General features: G+C 43.0%; 1 protein-coding gene across 1 annotated transcript in view; it reads left to right on the forward strand.

Moving 5' to 3' along the window:
* Window positions 1-499: 499 nt before the first annotated feature.
* The window catches only part of LOC308362602 (uncharacterized protein), a gene marked incomplete at both ends in the record, with an annotated part of 56,424 nt that continues 37,162 nt past the window's right edge, over window positions 500-19,761 (forward strand). The window contains 16 exons of the mRNA XM_080835334.1: window positions 500-597; window positions 2,619-3,084; window positions 3,194-3,360; window positions 4,688-4,764; window positions 9,116-9,280; window positions 9,368-9,474; window positions 9,575-9,604; window positions 9,706-9,730; window positions 10,046-10,114; window positions 10,198-10,287; window positions 13,097-13,165; window positions 13,386-13,469; window positions 13,661-13,747; window positions 14,973-15,059; window positions 15,526-15,594; window positions 16,189-16,278. Coding sequence (XP_080691460.1) covers window positions 500-597; window positions 2,619-3,084; window positions 3,194-3,360; window positions 4,688-4,764; window positions 9,116-9,280; window positions 9,368-9,474; window positions 9,575-9,604; window positions 9,706-9,730; window positions 10,046-10,114; window positions 10,198-10,287; window positions 13,097-13,165; window positions 13,386-13,469; window positions 13,661-13,747; window positions 14,973-15,059; window positions 15,526-15,594; window positions 16,189-16,278 — 1,780 coding nt within the window. The remainder of the gene's footprint in view (window positions 598-2,618; window positions 3,085-3,193; window positions 3,361-4,687; window positions 4,765-9,115; window positions 9,281-9,367; window positions 9,475-9,574; window positions 9,605-9,705; window positions 9,731-10,045; window positions 10,115-10,197; window positions 10,288-13,096; window positions 13,166-13,385; window positions 13,470-13,660; window positions 13,748-14,972; window positions 15,060-15,525; window positions 15,595-16,188; window positions 16,279-19,761) is intronic.

Consider the following 19,761-nt stretch of genomic DNA (forward strand, 5'->3'; position numbering starts at 1 on the left):
TGAATACGCTGTGTCCGGTGCGCGCTCTCCGTTGTTTGAGCGCACCAAGACGTTCCGACGATCAGATCAGCTGTTTTTGTGCTTCGGGGCACGGGAAAAAGGCAGACCTCTGTCTAAACCAAGCCTCTATCGTTGGATAGTATACAAGTCTTATAAAGTTTTGTCTCTGGACCCCGGCAAGGCGGCGTGCGCACTTCATGCACACTCGACGCGTCGGGTTGTCTTCTTCCTGAGCCTTGTTAAAAGGCGTCTCAGTGGAAGAGATATATGAGGCAGCAAGCTGGAGTTCTTGCCACACTTTCATTAGATTGTATATGTTAGATGGGGCTGAGACCAATTTTTTTGTTACAATGCGTTCTGCAGCCAAGCGATCTCCGAAACGCCAGAGCCTAGGAATAACTAAATAGTACAGGGGCTCATCAGCTCTTACGTTGTAAAAGGCAGTGAACAGAGCCCTAAACATTGACAGTTTAGTTGATGTTAGAAAGTGCTCTACAGGATGGCGATCTCCGAATCCCCAGACCCGGAGGAGAGTTACGAGTTTTATGTGTTCGTCAGCTTCTACGTGGTAGAATGCAGTGAACAAAGACCTATACGGTGACCGTTTAGTGGTGTATTAAAAATAACTCTAGTCTTACGATCTCCGAATCTCCAGAGCCTGAAGAGAGTTACGAGTTGTATGTGTTTGCCAGATTCTACGAGGTAGAATACAGTGAACAAAGCCCTAAACGTTGACAGTTTAGTGGTCTTTTAAGAAATAACTCTGAAGGCCGACGATCTCCATATCTCCAGAGCCTGCGGAGAGTTACGAGTTTTATGTGTTTGTCAGCTTCTACGTGGTAGAATGCAGTGAACAAAGCCCTAAATGTTGACAGTTTAGTGGTGTAGGCTATTAAAAATAACTCTGTAGGCTGACGATCTCCGAATCTCCAGAACCTGAGGAGAGTGTTTTGTGTTCATCGGCCCTATTGAAGGAGTGCCATGAACAAGATACTAAACGTGAGAAGGTTTAGTAAGATATGTGTTCATCAGCCTCGGCTTGGCTAACGCAATTAACTAATTAATGGGTAATCCTATGATCAGGGAGATCGGTGATCCCCTTGGCATATGTGCACATTGAGAACCTAGCGTTCACAAGCTCGGGTAAGGCCCTATGAACGTTCACCACCAGCTGCTGTATGGACCTCCGTGAGGGCAAAGCATAATAAAGTTGGGGTGATATGGCAATCACTGTATTTACACGCGCTAATGGAAACTGTCCCGTTGTTATATCGCAGATTCCTGCGATAAGCACGGAACAAGATATAACAATAGTTGCGTGATACAGTGATACAGTGTTTTTTCTTCTTTTGGGTGGGTGTTTCGACGCTCAGATTTTGATCCAAGGAAGCACTTCTCCCTGCCTAGCGGCGTGAATGAATAAGTTCTTCGAACAAGTCCATGACACTAGGTCAAGTCCCGTTGTTATATCTTGTTCCGTGCTTAAGGAACCGAGGTTACGTAAGTAACCGAGACGTTTTACTACTACATATTTATAATAGCAGAGTAACCTGTTTCTCTCCCAAATGTCTTTCCCTACAAATGCATATTGATGAGTTACCTGGGAGACCTCAGACACAGACAATGGCCATTGCATAATGGCCCTGGAATGTCTTTGTGGCTCACTTCCCCCAAAGGTTTTCACGCCACACCATGGCCCAATGGAGATCACTGAATCACCATTACTTATCATATGAATGGCTGTCATTTGCTAATGGGTGGGTCCTTAGGAGCAGAAAACTCACTGACAGACTGAAAAGTGCATCAGCTCAGCTATATTCTTCTTACAAAGTACTTATTCATATTTCATTTTACAAACTTTATATATTTGAAAAGAAAAGGGTCCAAGGTCCATATGGGTTTTCTTTATATGTCTGTAGGACAAAAACTTGCAGAGTTTTGACAACATGAAAAAAATATCCCACCGGTGGGTAACTGTCCCAGAATGATCAGTTCTCACCATTCTGATGAACCATGACGCTCTACAAGTGCCCTTCTAGTTAGAATATGCGATTAGTCCAATATATTAAATATTATTAATTTATACAGTGCCATGGGTGATGAAGGAAATGAAAAACTCACTTTTAACCAAAAAGAGCGGACCCATCTGCTTGAGGCCGGCCTTGTAGTGATAGAAAGGTGGGGTAGGAAGGTACCCTTACGGGTCAGTAGGTTGACCCACAGTTTATACATGTATGTGTGCGTGCCTGTCTATGTGTGTGTGTGTGTGTGTGTGTGAGTGAGTGTGTGTGATACATCATAAACAGAGAATGCTGGGAATAGGTGCATTACAGTAAGCATAGGGCTTCTGTTAGCAGATGAAGTGGACAGATTACAGCTGCGTCGCCCTGTGTAGAGTAGGACGGGAAGAGGAAAAGAGCGAGTGAGGAGACAGAACTCAGAATCCCAGTAGGTTTCCTTAGTATATGTAAGTTAAGGTCATGATGGTGAGGTACCATGTTATCAGTCATCGATGCATATATGCACGCTTCGACAGGGACAACCAGGAGGCTGCCATCAAGGCTGTGCTCACTTCTTTGATCACTCTCCTCCACTGACGTGTGTGCTGCACTGAGCAGGATTAATGCACGCAAGGCTGCTGGTCCTGATGGCATCCCTGGACGGGTGCTCAGGGCCAGTGCTGGGCAGCTAGCTGAGGTCTTGACTGACATATTCAACATCCCTCTGGCCCAAGCTACTGTCCACGCATGCTTTAAAACAACCTCCATCGTGGCGGTGCCAAAACACTCTGCTGCAGTGAGCCTTAACGACTTCCGCCCTGTTGCACTCACCCCCACCATCATGAAGTGCTTCGAGAGGATGGTCCTGGCTCACCTCAAAAGCTGCCTACCACCCACACTGGACCCCTTTCAATTCACCTACCGCAAGAACAGGAGTACGGAGGATGCCATCTCCACAGCATTACACTCCGCCCTTTCTCACCTGGACTGTAACAACAGCTATGTGAGGATGCTGTTTATTGACTTCAGTTCAGCCTTCAACACTGTCATTCCCTCCAAACTGATCACTAAACTCATTCACCTGGTATCAACACTTCCCTCTGTAATTGGATACTGGACTTTCTAACCAACAGACCCCAGTCTGTTCGGATAGAGAGCCACACCTCCTCACCCTGAACACAGGCGTGCCACAGGGCTGCGTGCTAAGTCCTCTTCTCTACTCCCTCTTCACCTACGACTGCACACCTGTACATGGTTGCAATACCATTGTTAAGTTTGCAGACGATACAACGGTGATTGGCCTCATCAGCGACAACGATGAGTCGGCCTACAGAGAAGAGGTTCAGCACCTGGCTGTGTGGTGCGCTGACAACAACCTGGCCCTCAACACCATGAAGACCAAAGAGCTAATTGTGGACTTCAGGAAGAAAGTTGGCACACACACCCCCATCCATATCAACGGGATGGAGGTTGAGTGTGTTGCCAACTTCAAGTTCCTGGGTGTCCACATCTCTGAGGACCTCTCTTGGACCCTTAACACCTCATCAATATGTAGCAGCTTGAAGCTACCTGGCTTACTCCTCCCAGCTATTTAGCTTGCTTCGCAGTGAGTGGCTCTGGGCAGTTAACTGCAAGCCAACCGCGATGTCTAAGCCCTTTTATAAACCGGGACTTTTCTTTTGGCGAGTGACGCCATCGGCACCCAACGCTTGTCTTGCGTACCTGTCCATTGATCCGACGTCTGACTTGGTGATCCGTTCCACCATAGCGCCACAGGTATGGCACCCTTTGTCTTTCTACACATTGATATCATAGCGTGGGATTATAGGAAATGTTTCATGTTGTAGAAACTCCCTGGCTACAGCAGCCCCGTCCTCGGCAGAGTGGGCTCTCGTGACTCAACGCCGTTAACCATAGGTATGTTGCATCATTGATCATTAGTTGAGTGGTTAATGTAGGACCGGGTTTTAAATGGATCTTTTGTGTATTTCAGGGAGTGCTATTTAGTTGGGGTGCGGCCGCCAGTCGGCTACATCGGCGCTGAACATCTGCTGCTTTGCTTACATCTTCTTTGTTATGGCCGTCTGATGCGTTTATGACCTAGCTTACGACTTGTGTCTAGCTCCCGTGAGCAGGTGGCTAGTTTGTGGCACAGTAGTTCGCTCAACTGTGTTCTCTTACGTCAGTCCCTGTTTGGGGATGTATGTGTGTGAATTCCGGTGTAATTGAGTTACCCTCACTCATTGTTTTCTCTGTATATTCATTTCTTTGTTTATTTCGTTACACCCTTGTCTGGAGGCCTTTTCCTATGCTGTGGAAAGCCAAGGGATTGGCCAAGTTATTTTGTGATTTTTTTTTTTTTTTTTTTTTTTTTTTTTTTTTTTTTTGTGAACCTTTTTGTTTGAACTCTTTTTGTTTTCCTTGGTTTGTCCACACTGACGGGGAATCTTAGAAGTAGCTGACCCCCAGTGGGACATGTTTGTTTCATTATTGTTTTGCATTAACATTGTTTGGTTGGTTTATTTGTGTTGCTCGTTTTGACTCACTGTGTGATTGTTAAACCCCTTTGCATCAGCCTAGTACTACCTCCGGCTCCAGATTAGGTGGTCTACAAGCCACCTTGCCATTACAATTGGGGTGCGAATAGACTACCTTTGTTTAACCCCCTCCTGTTCCCCCATCCTCAGGTGCTGGGAGCTGCCTGTGGGAGCAGTGGCCGCGTGGTGGTGGGTCCCCTTGAGTGTGCAGTGGGTGAACTCGGCACGTGTGATTGGGGTGATTCCTACGGACGCTCATTGCTCTAGCCACTAGCCTCCCACCGGTAAGCTTCAGCCCTCTCTCTCTGTGTGTGTGTGTGTGTGTGTGTGTGTGTGTGTGTGTGTGTGTGTGTGTGTGTGTGTGTGTGTGTGTGTGTGTGTGTGTGTGTGTGTGTGTGTGTGTGTGTGTGTGTGTGTGTGTGTGTGTGTGTGTGTGTGTGTGTGTCAGAGTTTCCGCTAGAGAAAAATGTAGCCGGTCAAAATGACCGGCAGAGTTTTCATTTGCCGGACATTTTAATGATACGCCGGCCAAATATCTATTTCTGCTTCTAAATTAGCCTATTGAAGAAAACTGGCGGCATGCGTAGCTTATATAATAACAAAATCAGGTAGTTTAGAATGCAACATGTTTATTTGCCTACGTTTACAATGAAAAAAAAAAAACGTTTGATGCGCGTCAATTAGTGGCCTTTAATCGCAACCGGCTGTGGCGTAAAATTGAGCGCTGCAACATGGTCATTGCTCTGACTATGTTTAATGAGAGCAGAGATTCTAAAATGATTCGACCCTCTTGTGAATCCGTTGCGTTGTCCTGCCTTTTCGCAGTGCTAAGAGACATTTTTACTGTGACTCTCAATTACCTTGCACCTGAACTTGTCACTCCATAACGACATAACCGCCCGACATTTCGTCTTTTTCTCTGGTGAAGCTGTTCGAACCTCTAGGGCTTCAGGTATTCAGTGTTTGGAAAGTTCACTTACATGAACTAGTTCAGTTCATAGTTCATAATTCAAAATTTTGAACTAAGTTCACAGCTCCAAAAAAATTACTTGTTCAGTTCGTTATTTCAATATGCCGCAAGCTATAATTTTTCAAAATCTCTAGCCTATCTGTCTGCAATACCGCCCTCGGCTCCTACGCAACTTCGGCGCGCTCACGCACGGACATAGACGATATAATGAAATGAAACGCGTTCAGCACAACACTGCAGGTATTACAGGTTGATCCTCATCAGACGGTTCACCCTCATTAGTTGCGTTTGAAATCTTTTAAGGCTAGTCTGCTAGTCTGCTTCTATCCTTCTCACTCAGCCGCTCCTTGTTTGTAACCGACGGTTTGCGCTCTATTTAAAATGCAGCATATGCATGTTGTTTAATAACTTTCTAACGGCAGATTAGCCTGTTCCTTTAAAACATAATAAGGGCAGTGCACGTTTGCTTTATAAGCCTAAATATTAGGATTGTTGTCAATTTCAGATTGTGTTTGCGAGACAATTTGACCGGTGGGATCTAATATTTTCGGACATTTCAATTTTTTTCCGGACAAAGACCGGCAATTACCGGACAACGGAAACGCTGGTGTGTGTGTGTGTGCGCTGTGACTTCCCGGCACTTTTTGCTGGTTGTGCTTTTGAAGTTTTACAAATAAAATCCTATTTTTTTTTTATACTGGACCACTGTCTCTGGCTAATCCATCCATGAACCTGAGTGCCTTATTAGAATAAAATAACTAATTCTTTGGGTGTAAGTCCCATCGTGGCGTAGTCTGCTCCTTCTCTGGGCCTAAGCCCTATTACCTGAATCTCCACCTGCCACAAATAGTTAAGAAGGCACACCAGCATCTCTTTTTCCTGAGGAGACTGAAGAAGGTCCATCTGTCTCCTCAGATTCTGGAGAATTTCTACCGCTGTACCATTGAGAGCATTCTTACAAACTGCATCAACATGGTACAGCAGCTGCTCTGTCGCCGACCGAAAAAGACTGAAGAGGGGGGTGAAAACTGCCCAACGCATCACCGGTTCCACTCTTCCCACCATTGAGGCTGTCCAGAGCAAGAGATGTCTGCGGAGGGCGCGCAGCATCGCCAAGGACGGCTCACACCCCAGCCACAGACTGTTTGCCCTCCCCCCTCTGGGAGGCGCTACAGGGTCCTCCGTTCCCGTACCAGCAGGTTCAAGAACAGCTTCATCCCTGTGGCTGTCACCCTACTGAACTCTGCTCCACGGGGATAGCCCCCACCCCCACCCCCCCCACACACACACCTCCCCCTTGAGACTGTATTTCCCACTTCCACACGATCATTTGCACTGTACCCCACCCTGGTTTGACTGCCACACACCTTCCAACCATTGAACATTTGCACAAGAATGTCTTTTTTTTTTTATCCCACTTACTGTTTATCCAACTTTTTACTGTTTTAACTGTTTAACTGTTTTGCTGTATTATTGTACTAACTGTAGTACTTACACCACTTACTAATCATTATTTTATTTTACTACTACCTCACTTACTACTTTTACTTACTACCACCACTAATACTTACACCTGCACTTTATATATTTTCATATCTATCTACACTTCCTACCTCAATTGCTGCTAGTCCCAATTCTGTTCATTTTTCATGCTTAACTCTCATATGCACATACTCTGCACTTGTATTGCTATTTTGCACTCCTGGTTAGATGCTAAACTGCATTTCGTTGTCTCAGTACTTGACAATAAAGTTGAATCTAATCTAATTTGCAGGCAATGGTCCTGCTGTTATGCCTATATGTAAGCTTTTATTCATAATCATAATACAAGTGTTCCTTTATTTTATAAAGGCTCAGGCCAAATCTAATTTAAATGCAAACTAATATTTTTTTTTATCAGTGACATTTTGAGACATTTTGAATGACTTTTTGGTAATTTCTAAATATTATTCTACTATTTTCTTAAAGGATACAGAAGCCAAGAAGATGATGGAATACCTGCCTAATGTTTAAGTTATATGTAGAGGCTGACATTTCTTGATTTTAATCAGATACAGTATGTCCTACCATTAGACCATGTAATGTATCTTTTTTTACTTTAATACTGGTGAACTGAGAGAAAGAATTCAAATCATGTCAAAATGACCAGGTGCCAGGACCAAAAAACGTCTTTATCAGTGTGTGAGTGTGATACAGTTGCGAGACCGAGAAATATGAACATGAACCAGCTATTAGTTCATCAAGCCTTGCCCTGTTGCTCAAAAATAATGGAAGCTGACTGTCACAGTGAATGAGGCAATCAGAAATGGCTAAGGTGCACTGTGTTTCTGCGTTTGACTTGCGTTACTATTTAGAAAAAGATGAGTGTTATCTCTTTTACACAAATGGGTGGAAGCGCTCAACCAGTAACTTAAGCTGATGAATGCAATCTTCAGCAGCAGAATAAAACATATAATAAAAACCGTGGTTTATTTCACAGAAATCTGCATTTTAAGGATGTAAGAGAATTTGTGTGCCTTGTGTCACGCTCTATGATTATTTTTCTTATGGAGATATTTGGATACTTTTGCCAATATATTTGCACATTTGTATTTAATAATGTTGATAATTTTCTAACTAATTTAGTCTTTTTTCCACTTTTACTTATTTTATCTTATTTTGCACCACACCTCTGTCACCACGGATGCCATAGTACAATATGATGCACACAGTGACCATGAAAGCTAATCATGCTCTTATCTCCAAAAACAGATTCTTGATGATAATCTGCAAAACTGTTGATGCACCCTAACATTTCGACAGGGTCTTGTAGAAATGGAAATGTTGTGTAATGGTGACTATGGATTTAAAACGTGATGTTGTTCTCTACTGTTCTTTGTTAGCAATGACAAACCGTGTTCTTTCAAAAGCACTGCACTGTGCAGAGCGATCAAGGGCAGGCTCACCAAAACAACAGAATACGCACTGTTAAACACATCATACTTTTATCTTCAAAAGTAAACACATAAAACAGCATAAAACAAACCCTGTTATCACAATATGAAATAAGCATTATGTAGTTTTGTCATTTAGAATTCAATTTGTGTAGGCATTTAATATGTTGTCACTGGCACTGGCAAGTTTCAAGTTGTGACACTGCCAAGCCATTGTCCTGTTTACTGTTTTAACCAGACCAAAGCCAAAGCAACTGTTAGTTTTGGTGTAAAACTAGTGCACTATCTACCTATAAAGCATACAAAAGTCTTGCAAACACCACCAACAGCCCAGTTGGCACTTATACAAGCTTGTCCACAAGCTAACTAGAGTCTTTTGGCAATGTGGTTGGAAATGATGTGACAGATTTTCCTGGATGGATAGTTGTTGGGGAAATGGTCAATTTAATCCAATTAAATGAAATTGTATTTAAATAGTGCCAAAACAATAACGTTGCCCAGGCCTGGACCCCCCCTAGAGCACAATGGTGACAAGTGTGTTTATCTGTCCTCCACATGACCATACACAACCAAATTAATTTGAAGATGATATCAAAACTAGTTGCCTATAAAAACATACCTCAAAAAGTGGCAAAGTACTGCATGGTGTTGCTTTAAGTGGAACTGCATTTCCAGCCAGTTGTGAAATAGGCTGGCCTAGGGGAGGTATAAAGCTCTGTGCTCTGGTCTACAGCTCCACATTGCCACGGAAGTTAGATGAGGCCATGAGTGGAACACAGGTGCTGCTAGTGGTTCTCCTCCTCTCCCCCTTCCTGCTCTACAACGCAAACAGCAGACACGGTGAGATAAATCAGTTCCCAAACACCTGTAGCTCTTTTGGATGACAGTAACTTAATGCAATATAATGCAAAGTGTATTTTGTGTCAGTTGCTCCTAGCGATGATGATGACCCTCCCAAATCCATCCGTGTGCTGCGGAGCCTGGAGAGTGTCATGGATAAATACAGAGAGATGATCGCCAGATTTAAAACTCAGGTAAGCTCGGCACAATACCTAATACCATCTATTACCAGTTTGTAGTTAGAGAATAGGAACCAGGAAACCTTAGAATGATGTTCTCTCTCTTTTTTTGAAGGGAGGAATTGATAATTCCACCGAGGTAGAGGTAAGGATTTTTTTTTCACATGAAATCAACCACCACCAATCAATGTTGTTGAACAAAACAAAAGTAACATTTTCCCTTTGTTTGGTTGCATGTTGATGCAGTCAACATTTATATATTCATGCCTGGGTGAGTGTGAATGCCATCATATATCATTCAATGTTTAGAGAAATTCGGCATATCTACTACTTTATGTTATCATTGGTCATACTCATACGGCATTATAAAATATACCATCATGCTACTCATGTGTATTTCCTGAATTGAATCTTGACATTGGTGTCATGATCAGACGCTGTTTGAAAATGGCTAAACTAACAAAATGCTGCGTTAATTGCTATAACACTGACAATGACATACCAGATACAATAGTCCAGTTTTGTTGCTGTTAGATGCAGCGTTACAATACCTATTGTTCTGACCAATGCCTCACTTGACTATAAGGTTTGGATGATAAGGCAAAGACCATGGGAATTACCATCCAGACGCAGACAACCAAAATCAAAGAATTGGGTATGTGTCATCGATCCACCATTATACCATCATGAGTTTCTGCACAGATTTACCATGTAACTACAATATTGTCTTTTCCTCAGAAAAAAACGTTTTTGACACGAAGAGGGAACTCAGGAATGAGATTGTGAATAATAGGCGAGTTGAAGGGCTGCTTGCCCTTCGAATTGTTGGTGAGTCAGACACGAGGAGACAAAATGTAAACAAACACAAAACCAAAGCACATATGACAACACATGGATAACGAACTAGGAGACAGGACAGGGCTTAAAATGTATGTACTTTTAAAGTTATGACATGTTGTTTGTACATGAATGACAGGGTGAGCTTTAAGCCCATTTCTTAACTTTAGAGTTAGGGTTAATAAAATGTAGACTTATATGTAGTACATTGACTATTGTTCATCAAGTTACCGACAGAAGTAGGCTACACTGTAAAAGAACATTTAATATTTAAGTTGGACTTTAGTTGGACTGGTGTAATTGTGTAGAAAATGTTTTTTATGAATCTGTGAAGCCAGTTGAACGATGCTGGAGGTTAAAGTTTAGGATAAACGAAAGCCGTTGTGACCTCTCATGTAATCTCATGTGTTGCCTGGCAGTACAGTCCAACACTACTGGAAGTCACCACCCCCATATGGGAGGCGGTCATTTTTTAGATTAGATTGGATTCAACTTTATTGTCATTGCACAGAGTACAAGTACTGAGACAACGAAATGCAGTGGCGCAAAAAGTGGGTATGCGCTGTATGCGGCGCATAGGGGCGCCGCACCATGGGGGCGCAAAAGCGATGGTAAAAATAAATAAAAATAAAAATGTTTGGGGTATTTTCTATATGTAGCTGCTGTTGTGCGTTTCTTAATCATTTCTGCATTTCCTTAATGTTATATAACATTTCAGAGGACTTAAGCCAAACCGGCTAGAGTAGGCACCTTATCTCTTAAGATTCCATAATAGAATTTTGATATAGAAGAGGGAGCGTGAGCGCCGTGACCGCTGAACACACAAGCAGTTACAACTAGGCTACGAGTAGTGAGTTGGTTGGATGGGGGGGGGGGCGCCAAAATTGTTGCTGCATACCCCCCTGGCACTGGGCAGTTGCACCCCTGACGAAATGCAGTTTAGCATCCAACCAGAAGTGCAAAATAGCAATAAAGGTGCAGAGTTTGTGCATATGTAAAGTGGAATAAGTGAAAAAATAAGGTATACAGAGATAGGTATAAAATATGAACAGAATCGGGACCAGCAGCAATTGAGGTAGGAAGTGTAGATATGATATATTTAAAGTGCAGGTGTAAGTATTAGTGGTGGTAATAAGTGAAGAGAAGTGAATGAGGTAGTAGTAATATAATGATTAGTAAGTATTGTAAGGTGTAAGTACAGTTAATACAGTAATACAGTAAACAGTGGGATTGTAAGTACAGTTAATAAAGTAAAAAAGTGGTATACAGTAAAAAGTGGGATAAAAAAGACATACTTGTGCAAATGTTCAGTGGTTGGAGGAGAGTGTGTGGCAATCAAGGCAAGATGGGGGGGGGGGGGGGGGAGTATAGTGCAAATGTTCAGTGGCTGGAGAAGGGTGTGTGGCAGTCAAGCCAGGGTGGAGGGGGGAAGTACAGTCTCAGGGGGAGGTGTGTGTGGGGGTGGGGGGGGCTATCCCCGTGGAGCAGGGTTCAGTAGGGTGACAGCCGCAGGGATAAAGCTTATCTTGAACCTGTTCTTGAACCTGCTGTAACGGGAATGGAGGACCCTGTAGCGCCTCTCAGAGGGGAGGAGGGCAAACAGTCTGTGGCTGGGGTGTGAGCTGTCCTTGAGGATGCTGTGTGCCCTCCGCAGACATCTCTTGGTCTGGACAGCCTCAATGGTTGGGAGAGTCGAACCGGTGATGCGTTGGGCAGTTTTCACCACCCTCTGCAGTCTTTTTCGGTCAACAACAGAGCAGCTGCTGGACCATACTGAGATGCAGTTTGTAAGAATGCTCTCAATGGTACAGCGGTAGAAATTCTCCAGAATCTGAGGAGACAGATGGACCTTCTTCAGTCTCCTCAGGAAAAAGAGACACCGCCTTCTTGACTATGAGGTGTTAAGAGTCCAAGAGAGGTCCTCAGGGTGTGGATACCCAGGAACTTGAAGTTGGCAACACGCTCAACCTCCATCCTGTTGATATGGATGGGGGTGTGTGTGCCATCTTTCTTCCTGAAGTCCACAATTAGCTCTTTGGTCTTCATGATGTTGAGAGCCAAGTTGTTGTCGGCGCACCACAACCGCCAGGTGCTGGACCTCTTCTCTGTAGGCCGATCCATCGTTGTCGCTGAAGAAGCCAATCACTGTTGTATCGTCTGCAAACTTGACAATGGTATTAGAGCCATGTACAGGTGTGCAGTCGTAGGTGAGGACTTAGCACGCAGCCCTGTGGCACGCCTTCGTTCAGGATGTGGGTTGAGGAGGTGTGGTTCTCTATCCTAACAGACTGGGGTCTGTTGATTAGAAAGTCCAGTATCCAGTTGCAGAGGGAAGTGTTGATACCCAGGTGACTGAGTTTGGTGATCAGTTTGGAGGGGATGACAGTGTTGAAAGCTGAACTGAAGTCAATGAACAGTATCCTCACATAGCTGTTGTTATTGTCCAGGTGGGAAAGTGCAGAGTGTAGTGCCGTGGAGATGGCATCCTCCGTACTCCTATTCTTGCGGTAGGCAAATTGGAAGGGGTCCAGTGTGCTAGTAAGGAGGAGTGGGGTTTACCAAAAAGTTACTGAAAAGTTATTTATTCAGTTATTTACAGATAACAGGTTGTATGAGAGGTCATTCAACCTCCCCCGTTCCCCCTAGAATGCAAGGAAGTTTCTCCTCTTCACCTTGTGCCCCTCATGCACTGGAACTCTAGGCAATTGCGTATGTCGCCTGTGCCACAAACCGCCACCAACCACATAACACAACAATTAAGACTTTTTAAATGTTTTTACCCATTGTTTGTATCTTACAGAAATGCAGGTCAAGATTAGTGGCTGGATAAATCAAATGGACGCCAAAACGCTCTCCACTGCTAAGTTAAGTAAGTTCAGTAGATTTACAACAAATTAAGAGAAATGATAAACTACCCAGAGGGTTTGACACTGGTGTATTGTAGCTTCCATCCTCCTGCTTTGTTAAATGAGATGACTCTTACTTTGTATGCCAGTTGTGTGACCATGCCCCCATCAGTAGCCTACACCACCTCATTTCTCATTATTGCTACTGAATGCCTTACGCCTCTTCTCCTTAACCCCTCCCAGCTCTCCGAGCCCTGTTAAAGTACACCGAGTACAAGGACCTGGAGACAAAGATTTCCAAAGAGAAGGATACAACTGTGCTTACTGGTATTTCTGTTTTTCCCCTCTTTTTTTTTAAAGAGATTTCAGGTATAGTAGTTGCCCAATGACAAATACCACACAGCCAGATGTCAATCAGATGTAATAAGAGTTAAAGTGGAGACGACTCAATGGCCCTGTTAACACTTGTTTTTAAAATGCGTACCACCATCAACTGATTACATTTCTTTGTCTCGTAGAATTAAGAAATAAACTCAGGGAAACGAAGGAGAAACTTAGACTGGCTGAACAGGAGCTCATAGCCGCAGGTGGAGCCTCTAAGCTAAGTAAGTACACCATCAATTTAACACATTGAACTACACCACCAGTCATAAAGAATTGCTCATTGTCTCTATGCAGCGACCACCGGCATGTGAAACTAATGATAATAGGCGCAAACTATCTATTTATCTGCGTCGTCAGACTTTAAGACAGCTATTGGCTGGAGACCCAGAACCCCACTGTTCAGCAGTGCAGAGAGCATAGCTTTATTAAGCCCACATGAGCAAACACACTCAATTAAAATATCTGTGCCCCTACATAGTCCTCTCCCAATGTAACCCGTTATCAAGGTTTTATATAATTGAATGGCTTTAAGGTCAACCCCACCTGGGTCAGCACACCTGGGCCAGCACACCTGGAATAACAGGTCACACATTTCTGATTGCTGATTAGGCCCAAGTGAGTGCTAGTGAGGGGTGACTCCACGCCCCTCTTCTATATGCTGTTCAATAATGAAGACGGGCATCTACATGTAGGGAAGTGGATGAAGTGAAAAAGTGATATTAAAGCAAACAAAATCAAAGGGTTGCTTTAACATGGTACAAATTAGCAAAAACTGGTCCTCAGAATACTGAATGCATTGTTTCTGGAAGTTTATTTCATTAATTCTCTTATTGATTTAATGCGCTATCTGGATTACACCTGCTTTTAAAAAAGGGGGAGGTTTTCACCGCAAAATAGACTTGCAATGTCCTCCCCACATTTTCTATACAACAACGGACTACGTAATCAGTCACTTCTTGCACTTCTCGTCCCATAATTATGCCCAAAACTCCCACCTTTCCTGCGACCCACATACGAATGCATACGCATTCAGAAGAGTGCAAACTGTTATTCTGTGCTCCAGCAGCAGACAACATGCAGTTTTAGCCATTGTGGTCTATTGGTACATACCATGCCATGTTTTTTGGCGCACGCTGTAACGAAATAACGCCTAACATGTGTTCTAACATGTTAGTACATCGGCCCCTCAATCTGGTTCAGTAAAGGACCTACACCCAACATAGTCCTAGTACATACAACAACAAGTAGTTCCCTCCATACACCTGAAGAAGGCAGGTTTCCTTCCCATTTCTTCATTTTAGTGAGTTGGATAGAAACACAGCTATAGTTGCTAAATGTCAGGGTGTCACATGTCATTTAAGCAGCTTTTACGTCTGTTGTGTCTGTCATTGTCTGTAATGGCACAGAATAATGGCCTTGATTAGTAATTTTTGTCCTTCTCCGCAGTTATACAAATAGTGACGCTGCAGGAGAAGATTCGTGAGCTGGAGAGCAGAGAGACTGATGAGGAGGACCTATCAGATAAAATAGCTGGTATGTGATGCTGCACAGAAAATACTGTCTTGTGTACAACTACAGATGTCTAAAGAGGTATCACTGTAAAAGTATAATTTAATTTACAAATCTCAAAAAGTTCAACTTGAAGTTGTTTCTTAGAAGCATAGTTATCAACTGGAAGAATCATATGAAATGAGTTTGTGGAGTAGCCTATGCTGAAGTACTGATCAAGGTTATCATTATCATCTTACTTTGATGTTCATGAGAACCAGAATGTCTTGTGCTCCTCAACACATAATACGGAAGAGTAACGGTATTTGCTGGTTGGCTTTTGGAACAATGTGAGTCTCTCTGTGCCAGCCACAGAACCTGTGGTGAGAGAACACAGAGCGCAGATTACCAGGCAGAAGTATGTGACAAAGGCTTGCCTCATATAATCAAAAATGAACTAGTTTTATGAAGGTTTTTACTCATCCATGTTGATCCTTTTGTTTTTCAACAGCATTGAGAGCAGAACTGGAGGAGAAGCTGAGACAACTGGAGGGCGGCAGTAATGAGGGCTCTATAATGGGTGACTGTCACCATAAATACTCTCATAGTGTAGTTCCAGCTACTGAGTAATGAGGGCTCTATAATGGGTGACTGTGACCATAAATACTCTCATAGTGTAGTTCCAGCTACTGAGTAATGAGGGCTCTATAATGGGTGACTGTGACCATAAATACTCTCATAGTGTAGTTCCAGCTACTGAGTAATGAGGGCTCTATAATGGGTGACTGTCACCATAAATACTCTCATAGTGTAGTTCCAGCTACTGAGGCTATAGTATTCATGTGGCCGCCAGAAGTGACCATCTAATTGCTATTAAACTGCATGTAGAAATCCTGGACGCTCCTATTGCATGTCTTTTGGTCCATCTCAGCATTAGACATACTGATGCCACATTAAGTGGGCCAACAGGCCTACCTCAACATGTGTTGTCTGACAGTACAGTCCCACACCAGACTCAAACTCACCATCTCCATATGGGAGGCGATCATGCTAGTAAGGAGGAATGGGGTTTTCCCACTGAACAGTTCTGTGCTGGCTGGCTATTGTTAAACTCAAATTGTTACACTCAGAATCTTTCTTTTCAACAAAGTCAACGTTTGTCTTTTGGCTTCAGTTACACAGATCATCACAGTGCAAGATGATATTCTGCAAACGTACATCAGGATACAAACATTAAAACAACAGTCTAAGGATAAAGTTGCTGGTGAGTACCGCCTTTCTGTTCTCCTGAGAAGATCTTTATTGTGTTCACTGTCGCAAGTGATGGCCAAAACTGATCTTTTAAATAGTCTACAATTTTGTGAGATCTGTTCGTAATTCTCAATTGGTAAGTCACTATTACTATTGTGGTTCAAGAGGGATAAAACTATGTAATTGTATGGTGCTGTCAAGCTAAAAAGGCACCGGATGCCTAAACGAGCCCGGGTGATGTAATGTTGACTTTCGAACGACTCTTGAGTGACAGTTGCTATGCCAACGCCAATACGTCACCCGAGCTCTTTATCGCTCATAACGCGATTTACTTCAGAGCATATTGCATTGAACTTCGCTACCTGAGACCGGCTTGCTTGTATTTGACCTACAATAAACCAACCAAAACAACCATGTACTTGATGTTTGACTTTGGTAGGAAAGTTGTTGATTCGCTAGTTTATATAAATTAGGTATGTTGACATAGAATGTTCGCCGCGAGCGGTTGTTGTCTCAAAAACATGATCCACTCTGCGTTAATACTGTCAATATGTGTCATACAAAATTCACTCCTCGCCGCCTGGTGAGAGTATGTTTGTCCTGAATACGTCAGTATTTACATCGAGTACAACCACTGTAATCGTTAGACATTTCGAGCTTTCAGCCCTGAGGTGATTTCAGTTCACCGCAACTCTCTGAAAATTTGAGTGGCTTTCAACCGGTCAGCGGACTTCATCTAAAGCCTTGGACACTGATGAAAGATAGGTGGACTTGAATATATACTTCTTATCTTGGTACATACGAAATTTCATCGAAATCCATGGTCGAGAAAGTATTAAACTAAATCGCGGAAAATTGTTAGTCATTGTTAGTCAATTGTGATGAGTAGATTAGCGAACGTCCTGTCAGATGCACTGCAGCAGGCGTCGTTCGTGAATATGAATGGCCGCTTATTAATTATAGTTGTTTTCAGTGAGGTACCATGGGTCTGATGCCCATTCCAACTAAATGTTCATGGTTTCACTTGAAAGAACTAACAAAAGTCTACCTTCTGTTCAAATTTCATGCAAATATCTGATAAAATGAGGAAGTTACAAGCAAAAACATGTGAATAATAAGCGTTTTCGGTCACATGACTTCCATTGTAAGTAATGTATAATATTTTGATATAATCGGTGATATTACAAATACCATAACTCTCTCAATCCTCAACTGATTTTCACAATCCAGGTGTCATTGTAAAGGGGATGTCTGGCTCTGTCTAGTCATCTATTTTGAGTTTAGGGGTGTTTGAAAATTTTGTCATCATACCTATATAAATCAAATGTATGTATCAAAGTAAGCATATTCCATCAGCTAGCTAGCTCGTGCTAGTGTAACGAGCTATCTTGTTAGCTTGAAGCTATTCATCTGTTGTTGTGCTTAAATTAAGAAACTCCTTAATGTGTTGTGATTTTAAGACATATCTGACGGCACCCACAATTACATTTGAACAAAACAGGGCATTGTTTGCACAACATTTTACTAAAGAACAACGGGGGATTGCTAGCTTTGATATGCTAGCGGACATTGCTAACTTACAGAATACCATCAGGCAGGTGTAGCTAAAACTTTTTAGTCGCTTAATATTGTGCCTAAACGGACACTATGTACCCCGACACTTTTTGGCTATCAGTCAGAGAGTCTCAAGAGTTGTTCGAAAGCTATCAGCTACTTTTTAGTCGCTTAATATTGTCGCACAAAAGGAGGAATTGCTATTAGCAATATAGATGCTAGCGGCAAAACCTGTTGATGAGTGCTTACTTACAAAAGACCGGCAGCCAATATTAAGCGGCTAAAAAGTACCTGATGGCTTTCGAACAACTCTTGAGACTCTCTGACTGATAGCTAAAAAGTGTCCAGATGCGTAGTGTCCGTTTAGGCACAATATTAAGCGACTAAAAAGTAGCTGATGGCTTTCGAACGACTCTTGAGACTTAAAGCTAATAAGCAGCAGGGGTACGCGTGACCGGGTTACGTAATGCTAACGTTGGCATAGAAACTGTCACTCAAGAGTCAACATTACGTCACCCGGGCTCTATTAGGCATCCGGTGCCTTCTTAGCTTGACAGCGCCAGTGTGAAAAGTGTGTCTTACCAGGCAATTTACCTTCTCTGGTATATTGAAATTGTGGTGCTTGTAGTTTGGGCTTTTACTACCCAGAAGGTGGCTTTTGACTGTGTGAGAAGTTGCTATTTCAGAGGTGAAGAAATTTGAGAGAATCATGAATAAGGCAGCTAGGAAATGTCTTGGGTGCCACGTTGTCTAAGTACTTTAGCACTGTACGGGAAAGGAACTTTGGAGTTACCAATGACCATCTTGATGTTGGAGGTCAAAAGTTTAGCCTGGAGAATGGAGATGACTTTATCTCAGTGAAGGGATTCAGCCCCAATGGTGAACATGAAAGAGGTGGAATCCACGAGAAACAGTTCAACATGCACAAGGTGTAATACAGCATAGGGATATTATTGGGCAGGTACAGAGTGGAAGAGCAGGGTTTGGGTTAGGTGACATTTGGAAAGCATGGGGTAAGGCTACATTGTCAGAGGAGGCTGATAGTTACCAGCTTTGTTCATGAGCAAGAAGAGGAAACTAGATGAACAGCTATGAATGAATGAACTAGCATAATTCATAAAAGGGAGCAAGGTGGAGGGAATTTTGGGCTATGGATGCTAATTGCATGAAACGACAGAGCCACTAAGGGCTCAGATACACATACGCGTTTTTGTAAAAACGCGACGCTAGGAAATACATTGATTCCTATGGTACGGCGCGCTTTCACGCAAAGCGCCCCGTACCATAGGAATCAATGCATTTCCTAGCGTCGCGTTTTTACAAAAACGCGTATGTGTATCTGAGCCCTTAGGATGTCCTCCCCACTCAACAGAACCTCAGTGGGTGTGTGAAGACAGAAGCCGCAAATTGTGTGTGGATGTTGGCTCATTGAAACATATTCTGTCTGGTTGTAAAACTCTGAAACTCTTGACCCAGGGTCGCTGCCGTGGAGACATGATCAGGTTTCTAAATCATTAGTGTGTTTGTTTGAGAATAAACGAGTTGAGGTGAACTTAGGAGAATTTGTTTTGTGCTAGAGGGGCAGGAAAGTGGACATCAAGCACGTACAAACAGCACTGGCAAAGGGCAGGAATGGAGATGGCTGGCTGAGTTCGAAAGGCAACTTCAAGTTCCACACTGTGTTGTACTCCGAGTGTGAGCACACTGTTTACTTTATTGAATTAATGATTCCCTCTGAAGATGTGATTGAGGAAGCTTTTGAGAGGAGGAGGCTAAAGTATCCTGAACTAGTAGCAGAAATGAGGGAACAAGTACACACAAGACCAGTGAAGAAAGGTGTTAGAGGTTGTGTAGCTAAATCAATGTTTCTGTTGGATTTTGGTTTTCGAGGACAATCGTTTAAAGAAGTTGTCTAAGGTTCCTGAAAAAGTGAGCCAGTGGG

This window comes from Sprattus sprattus, assembly GCF_963457725.1.
Source record: "Sprattus sprattus genome assembly, chromosome: 3".
Classification (NCBI taxonomy): Eukaryota; Metazoa; Chordata; class Actinopteri; order Clupeiformes; family Clupeidae; genus Sprattus; species Sprattus sprattus.